Here is a 9,080-nt window from a genome sequence, read left to right as displayed (position 1 = left end):
CTCCTTTCCCCTCATGTTCTGGTAGGGATAAAAGCACTGGGGATCTGCTTCATGGCAACAAAAGGGGGTGGATTTTTTTTGTTTGTTTCATTTTGATTTTAAGATAAATGTATACTTCATTGTTATAGACCCTCAGAAATCACCAGTTGGAATTTGCAGCAGATTTGGGAAGCTGTCAAGTTTAAGGCAGGCTAGAACTCATCTCATTTTAGCCTCCCTTTTGTAATTGAACCAGAGAAGTCAGAGCCGGGCCTGCTTCTACATATGTTATAGCATTTGTCAATATTAAATTTAATTTGTGCTAAGAGCAGCTTGCTAACAGCGAGAACACAAAGCTTGCCGAACTTCACTTTGTGTGTTCAGTACAGCCAACATTAACAAACCTAATGAATTCAGCTACATTATCCTATCCAAATCTAGGTCAGTTCTGTTGATTAAAAATGTTCTAGGTTTGAGGACTGACCCTGTAAAAACCCACTTAAAATTTAACTACTTCATCACCTGTTCTGTCGCACTTCTCAAATGGAAGACTATATACTGGTTACCAATCCAATGGGCCACCATTAAGAGGTCATCACCAACAACAGACATTTATTGAGCGCCTATTGTGTGCAAGGCACTGTACTAGGCATGGGGCTACAAAGACAAAGGAGAAACAGTCCCTGCTCTCCAAGAGCTTACAATCTGATTAGACTAATAGGACACACACATAAAGAGACAGGAACAATAATACAAGGTAGCATAGAATATTAGGGCACTGAGTAAAAACAAACAGGATTGCAGACTTTTTTTGCTTTTCTATGGCGGCTCAATACCCTGAGTAGGTGGGGATGCGTGAGCTGGAATAGAGGGCTTGCTCATATTCGTTTTCAAATCTATAGACACTCTCTCACCTCTCTCCACTCTGAAGCATCTTCTGGCATTTGCTAGAACCTAGGCAGTGAATTCACATCCCCCGCCCAATGCCTTAGTATTCTAGTTTTCTCTGAGGTGGCCTTTCAATAGGGTGTCCCACTGTCCCAGTTTGCCCGGGGTTTGTCCTCTGGTTTAGCACTGAAGATTGTCCTGAAGATCCTCCCCACCCCTACCAGCCCGAAGGAAACCAAGATGATGCTTCTTAACGACCTAGTCCTGGAGCCAGATGTCTTCGTCCCACCTACTGTGCTCATTGCCTGGCAGGGCCCACCCCATGCCTGTTCCCCAGGTATGTCTCTAGTTGAACAACCTTAACAGCCTCCAAAGACTGCTGGTTGAAGAGCCCAGTGTAGACAGACGACAATCAGGAGAGAATGATGGCGGAAGGGTGGGACTGAGGTTCCAGAGAGAAGCAGGAAGGATGGAAGGAAGGATTGGCTCAGGGACGAAACATGTAGGAGTGTTACCCTCCCCTTCTAACACTACAGAGAGAAGAGGAATCTCAGAGTAAGTCTGAACTAACAGTCTGAGTCATCACCCCAGTGGAAATCAGGGTGTATTTCTGAAATGCGGTCACCCCTGCATAAGGACAACTATTTGGGTGGGTATTAAACCGGTACAGATATGTTCACATAAGACTGCATGGATCCTGACAAAATTCTAGTTTGTTCCGTCCACTTTTACTTAACATTCATTTAGCCTCCCAATCAATAATTCTAACGTTTGAGGTGAATTTTTACTTCAAAATGAGATGATATACTTCAATTTTAATGTGATTAAAATAGATCAGTAATGGAGAATACTTCAGGAGACAAAGGGAGTCTGTCCAGAGAGGTGTTGTTTGGCCTCTGAGGCACATACCAGCAATGGTGTCAGGATTCAGAGAGAACACCCGCGAACTTCTCTTTCAGAGTCAGTATTTTGTGTTTTGCTTTCCTTTATTTTTTTTCAAGATGAGCTCTCGCTCTGAAATCTTAGGACCTTGGAAGTTCCTGAATCACTCTGGTTTTATGTCTAGCCCTTAGGAGCACATCCCAGGGTTAGTGAAGCACAGGGACTTAGTTACCAAACACCCATTAACCATAATGGAAATCACGCAGCAAAGTCCCCATGCAGCACACTGAATATTTACCTCCTAATGTTCTTTTAATGTACGCTTTCTTGGGTGAATATTTACTGTAGAATATTAAATGTAAGATTCCTCTTTTTATGGGCCATTTGAAGTGATTGATTTTGTTTGTGAATTCCTGTATCTTTGCCCATAATGGCTATCTATTGTAATGGCCTCTGCCAAATGTTCTTGCATTGAAATAACAGACGCCATGCATCGGCCAGCTGTGGCTTTGTATTACTGGGGTCTTAAAAGCGAGGAGGTAGCTGATGACACAGCTGGGAAAGAAGACAAAGGTGTATAACATAACGAGTAGGACTAAGGCTCCCAACACAATTGGATATTGAAATCACTGAGGTCTGCAAACATGGTTCTGTCATCATCTTTTATATCAGAGTTGATGTTTAGTGGTTTTGAATGGTGTTGAGACCGAGAGTCAGGAAATGATAGTGGCAAGATAAGAATTCAATTGCCCATAGCCAGCTCCGTCGGCACAATCTATCAGAATTCCAGGCATATTCTTGAAGTGTTATAATAAAAACCATTGCCCAAGTGATCAGTCTTACACCTATTTATACCATATTTGAAAAAATATGAATTCCCATACTGCCGTATCTTAGCTACATTTAGATGTAAGCTATTTCCCATTGAAGCCAGGGGGTTTCAGAATTTGGTTGCTTTACACTCTACTGAGTATTTGGGAAGAAGGAAGAAGTTACAAAAAAGATGCAGTTATCATACGGTCCTAAAACAAAAACAAAAACAAACAAAAAAAAAAACCAAATCCTGAAACCTAAAGATAACCCAGGCATTTGAGATATTACAGATTAGGTAATACAGCTACATTTTTGCAGGTCCCAAGTATGCCTTTCCAAATTTCCATAAAAATAAAACTTGTTAAAGGAGCTATTTACATCTGAACAACATATTGTCTTCAAGTGATGGTAAAGGTGGCCTATAAATCCATCACATGAAATTCATACTCTTTTTCTTATGTTCACAAAGGGTCGTGTGTCCGGAGTCCATGCCACAAAAGATATCGGGCTGGAATGATATTCTACAGTCTCTTTAAAAATTACAAGAAAGTCTGAAGAACACATATATGTTTCCATACACAATAATCCCAACTTTGTTTTGTTTCTGTCCTATAAATATCCGGACTGTGTTTACACCCCAACCACAGAACCCCATATGATAAGTAGTACTAGTTAGTGCAAGGGAATGGAATCTTAGTACTAAGTAAGGAAAGCGAAAGGAAGTGGCAATGTGAAAAACCTTCTTTAGTCACAGGTCAGGTCAGGTTCTGTGAAACAATGTCGGTCTCCACACGTAATACTTGCTGGTGCCTTTGAATGTGGCATTGGAAAAGTGCATGCCTTCTAAGTCATGTGGAAAAAAAAAAACCCACTGGTATATTTTTAAAAAGACTAATTTTGAGGAATATCACTTGCTTAAATGAAGGTCCTTCATACTAATCTGGATAAAATAAGTCCTTCATACTCCTCCAGACCAGGGAATGGCTGTGACTATCATGTGAGACTTGCAGTGAGTGAATCTGAATAGTTCACAGGATAAATGAGTCGTCTGTTAGGGAAGCTCCTTGTCTTCTCTTCTCACAGACTCAGAGAAGGACTGTTTCTTGCTCCTATAGCCAGGGAACACCACAGAGGTTCTCTCTCTCTTAGTTTTTTGCCCTCCCTCTTTTTGGGGTTCAAGAAACACCAGAAAAGCATGGGGGTAGACTGTAGCCGATGGGGACCAGTGAGGAAGTTGTGTTTTTAACCACAGAAGGAGATAAATAGTAGGGGGAGAAAAGACCCCCAGAAGTCAGGCTTTTGCTACTGAAGAAACCCTATCAATCCAAGTGTAAGGTTCTCAAGTGGGTCAAGGAGAGGCTTACAGAATTTTAGATTTGGAAGGAAACTTACACTGTCATGTGGTACAGGGACATCATTCTCACACAAGGAAACTAGGGTTTATGCCAAGTAACCTACACCAACTATTACTAAAGACAACTATCTTTAAGTTTCTTTTGTTAGTATCTTTTTGTTGTAACAACACAGTTTTTGGTTTTCGGTTTTGTCATTTGGAACATTTCTTTACATTAGAAAATGTCATAGCTCTTCTTGAAGCCCAAGGGTTCAAAAAACGCCAACGTGACATTTCCAAGCCAATCAATTGCTAACCATGAGTGTCGTGAACCCAGTCACTCACCAGCCCCATTCTAGGTGTCTTCCAACCATCATTCAGAGTTAAAGAGTTAAGAAGGATAAATTACCACATAATCATAATCTATAAAAATACTGGCCTAGAGTACACTAAAAAACTTTTAATAAATAAATATTGGGCATTTGCTTTATGAAAGTCAGTGGAGATGTGCTCTTCAGAAATCATGTCCACACTTTCAGATCGCTTTTTACAAATCACACATACAGAGCCCAACAGATGACAAAGATTATAGATCAGGTTAGGATACAACTTAATAGAAAAAGGTCTTTCGATGTGGCATTTCTACAAAGGAACACAACTAACATCGTTGAGTTACTCGTGCTTCGGTTTTGAAGGCGATACTTAAAGAGATCCAGAATGTTCTTTAGACCACGGCAGCATCACTGACATGGGCGTTTAGCTCCCCAAGTAACCCCTTTTGCAAGGGATGACGCTCGTGTGGACATAGTAATTCTGGAATTTTCTCCTTACACACCAACCGCAGTGCTTGGCGGTCCTGCCTCTGAGCCATCTGCACGTGTTGGTCATGGAGGAGTTTCCTGCTCCCGGTCCCGTCCCTCTCGTGTGTCTGCCAGCTCTGGAAGTTCAGCGCCCTGGCGTCTGATGCAGTAGGTACTTGAGGTTTTGGTCTGGCACCCTCACTGCTCAGAACACAGGTTTATTCTCCGGAGGCTTTAGAGCAAGTGATTCTGGTTTCCAGTCTGGCTGAAAAAAGTGAATGTTGAATGTCCGTGCCCAGTTCTTAAAGACGCGTTTCTCTGTGATGAAGCGGTGATGGCTGCCCTTCCGTCCTCGCTCGTGGGAGAGGTACATGGTGCATTCGTCAGGTCCAAACGGTTCATAATAGTGGTAAGGTACTGATGGGTGATTGGGATCCCTGTAGGAGGAAGATGAGATGACTGAGTAAAGGGGAAAAACCTCCATGACTGAGGAGGCTGATGAGCACAACATCTATTTCCAAGTCAAGTCAGTTCCAACAGAGGGTTTTCCTGATGTGTACACAAGAAGCAAGTGGAAGGGTTTTGAGGTTGTGAAATAAATGTTTGAGCATCACTATCAAAGAGAGAGAGATTAAAAGTATACTATGGGACATGCGGGGCTTTGGGACGTAGAAAGCCCACGTTGCTAAGACCCCCACTGTAGTTCCTCCACTCTTGCCCTTGCAGTCAGTTCAGCATAAGCAGCTACAAAGATGTTTCCAAAACAAAAACACACCACATTTCCCTCCCATCCCCCCGCTCCACCAAATCCTCCAGAAGCTTCTAATTATAATAAAAGCGTGGCTTACAGGGTGTTACATGAGGTGGTTCTCTCCAGAGCTTTCTTCTAACCCAGGCTTGCCAAACAGGCTCCAGCCATACTGGCCTTTCTGGTCATCAGCTCTGCCAAGCTTGACCTTCAGGCCTTGGCATGTGAAGACAGTCACCTGGTTGTAACACATTTCTAACCAGTTCACTCCTTCTTACTGCTGGGTACTGACATCAACATGTCCTCTTCAGAGAGGATTTACCTCACACCTGTCCCTTTGCATGCATGCTCTCTCTTTCTCAGGTTTATTTTTCTCACAGCATTAATCCCTCTCCAGAATTGCTGCTGTTTGCTTCTTTATAATCTGTTCATGAGGGCAGGCCTTTGTCTTGTTCTTAGTAGGTCCTCAATAAATACTTTTAAAATTTCTGCTGTTGACAGAAATTTATATGGCGTTGACAACTCAACAGCAAACCTCTAAAGACAATTTCTCCTCCAACATGGAAAGCTGATGATCCTAGTTTGATCCCACAGAACAGTAAGCATGATGCCACCATTTTCTTCTTGTTCTAGGTAGACAATGGACCCAAATCCAGAGTATCTAAATCCAGAAATTCCAAATCCTTAAATCCTTACACTGTAGCTGGATAGCCCCAACATTTTTTTTCTGTTTCTATATCCCTATTTCACCTCAAATGAGAAACCCTGGCTCGTTTCTTGATGTTGGTGTGCAAAGGACTGACACGTTGAGGCAGTTGGGTGCCCTGTGTTACTAAAATATCTAACCCCCAAAGAGCCCTGGTCTCACACTGGTTTCCATTCTAGTCCAATCCACACCACCTCTTCCATGTTGAAGTCTATGATGGAATTAGTCAAGGTACCCCAACAGGCAAACCTTCCTGTCTTGAGCTACGCTCACCAACTGGTTCTGACGTAGAGCTTCAGTGCTTCTCTTAAAAGGCTCAGGCAAATCACCTCTCCGTGCCCGGTGCCCTGGGGCCCCCACTTGGTGCACTCGGGCTCTACTCTAAGTACAGTACCTTTGTTCCTCAGAGATGTTCATCTTGCTAGACACCTATTTGTTTTCTTCAGACGAGATCAATACACAAATAGCTCCTAGAGTAGCAACTTTACCGAGGTCAGGGATCGAAGTCTTTTATCAAGAGGGGTGTCAAGTTTGTGGCTCTGACAACAATAAACCTTTTGAGCTGCCTCTCCTCTGAGGTTAAAGTTCTTCCAGGAAGAGAGATTTATTTTTGTCATGCAGCATTTAAACATTCCTCCTCCTGGGTTGGATGGTATGCCGAATTAATACTTTGCATCTGCATCAGGCTTGTCTCAGAAGTATCTCTGTGTTCCACAGTGACACATCAGATCCAGCCCTGTCTAACTAATACAGATTTCACGTCTTTACTTACTCCAGAAATTGGAATCTCCTTGAAGTTTTAACAAAGGGTAATTTCCATACAGAAAATGCATTCTAGGAAGAATTCAAGCTGGAACTGAATACCATGGAGAAAAGAATAAACAAAAAAAGATAAAACTTTGTGAGACAAATGTCCCCAGATTCATATGGCACAATTTGGGGAACAGTGCCGAATTCACCGTGGCATGGTACACTTGGAGTTAAGCTTTTATTCCAATATAAATCAGGTTTTAAATCTGATTTATCTGCACTTTGAACATATTACTGGAATCAATCTGATTAAAGAAACAATTAAGCTTCTAAAAATACCATGAGATTGAGTTGGCACCTAGGAATACAGAGAAATTGGAAACCAGCTAACGGGTGCTAGAAGATCAGTTTCCTTATTCAGGAAGACCATCTCTTGGAATGAAAATTTATTTGGCTCCCTATTGATCCCTGAAAGGGAGAATTAAATTTACACATTTAATTGTTATGATTTCCAAGGTGTCCAGATAAGTGGGATTGTTTCCACACTTTAAAATTCTGCCCAAATGGCCGAGGAGTGTTTTGTGGGCCTTGAGGGCAGAGCCGAAGAGCCTGTGGGAACAGCCCTCCCGCTGAAAAGCTGCCACCTACTGTAATTCACCACTGCGTCCTTCCTAGAATAAGGTCCTCATTCCTTAGGTCTTTCCTCAAACCTGACTTTAAAGACTGAAGTAGCTTTTTCTCCTTCCTCCTGACCCAGCAGCAATATACATCAGCAGAATTTCCACATCAGGAGGCTACTGTTGTAAAGGAGAGTCTGGCACCCCAGTTCCTGTCTGGGGGGGCCAGGGAAAGCGGAGGGCATGGAGGTGTGAGGGCGGCGATCATCTCAGAGCCAGTTTCCCAAGGGGCCACAGCCTGTCATCAGCACTCTAAGGGTCACCTCGGGAATAAATCCTGCAAAAACTGTGTGGCGGAGGGTTTTTGTTTCTTTAGGGACGAAGCAGGGTGCGGCGAGGGGAGTCGTGAGAGAACGAACATTCAGTGCACACAGGGAGCTTTAAAGAAATACCACTGCCTGTGTCTCACCTCCACAGATTCGGGCTTAATTGATTTGGAGGGGGGTTCCAGGCACAGCTATTTTAAAAGTACGTGAAGTTCGAGTATCAGAATAAATAATGGTAGTACTGGATTATAAACCCCATAAAATGAAAGAAACACCCACGAGTCCATGATGATTTCAGTAAATAGCTGAATCTATAAATAAACAGGGAAGAAGAAACGGCATTTCCATATAGAAGAATTCCAATAAATCTAGAGAGAATGAGGGAATAGAGAAATCACCACTAAAACAGCCTTGCAGCTGTTGCAAGCAAGGTGTGCCGATGAATGAAACATTAGTGGGGAAAAATGATGAAGAGAAATAGGTTATTTAGATGAAGTATCTCCCCCAAGATATTTATAATGACAAAGGGAAAAATAATAACTTCGAGGTGAGTAAACCCAGCAAACACCACCTTAGCGAGGCAATTAAGGTTAACACTGCCACACTGAGACATCTGACATCACGTGTCTGTTGACATGTGGGATGCTGGGAAGGGCTTCCTGCTCCTGTGGTACCCTCCCCAGGAATGCACAGCCTCAACCCAATCATAAGAAAACATCACGCGAATCCAAAGTGAGCGACCTCCTGTGACAATATCCAGATTTCTTCAATGTCGTGAAAAAGAAGAGAGACTGAAGGATGGCCCCGGACAGGAGGAGACCGAGAGCCAAGATATATAAATGCGAAGGGATCCTGGAGTTTAGGTCCTGGAGGAGATCAGAGAGATCAGAGACCTCAGCCGGAAAACTGGTGAAATCTGGGTAAAGTCTGTTGTTTAGGTAAGAGTTTCGCACTGGTGTTCATTTCTTAGTTTTGATCATTGGACTGTAATGATGCAAAATGTTAACATTAGGGGAAGGGAGGTGAAGGGTATACAGGAACTCTCTGTGCTACTTATGCAACTTTTGGTAAGTGCAAAACTTTGTTAATGTTGAAAAGCGCCTTATTTTTTTTTTTAAGATTTTATTTATTTATTTGACAGAGAGAGATCACAAGTAGGCAGAGAGGCAGACAGAGAGAGAGAGAAGGAAGCAGGCTCCCCGCTGAGCAGAGAGCCCGATGTGGGACTCGATCCCAGG

The 9,080-nt window shown here is 42.7% G+C and overlaps 1 protein-coding gene across 1 annotated transcript in view; it reads right to left on the bottom strand.

Annotated features, from left to right (window-relative positions):
* Positions 1-563: 563 nt before the first annotated feature.
* ST6GALNAC5 (ST6 N-acetylgalactosaminide alpha-2,6-sialyltransferase 5) overlaps positions 564-9,080 on the bottom strand; it is a 169,179-nt gene continuing 160,662 nt past the window's right edge. Inside the window, exon 5 of the mRNA XM_004758168.3 lies at positions 564-5,132. Within this exon, the coding sequence (XP_004758225.1) occupies positions 4,901-5,132 (232 nt within the window). The 3' untranslated portion in view covers positions 564-4,900. The remainder of the gene's footprint in view (positions 5,133-9,080) is intronic.

The sequence above is a fragment of the Mustela putorius genome, unplaced genomic scaffold (genome assembly GCF_011764305.1).
Source record: "Mustela putorius furo isolate JIRA1106 unplaced genomic scaffold, ASM1176430v1.1 tig00003853_pilon_pilon_pilon, whole genome shotgun sequence".
NCBI classification, from domain to species: Eukaryota; Metazoa; Chordata; class Mammalia; order Carnivora; family Mustelidae; genus Mustela; species Mustela putorius.
This window is presented reverse-complemented; position numbering and strand designations above follow the sequence as displayed.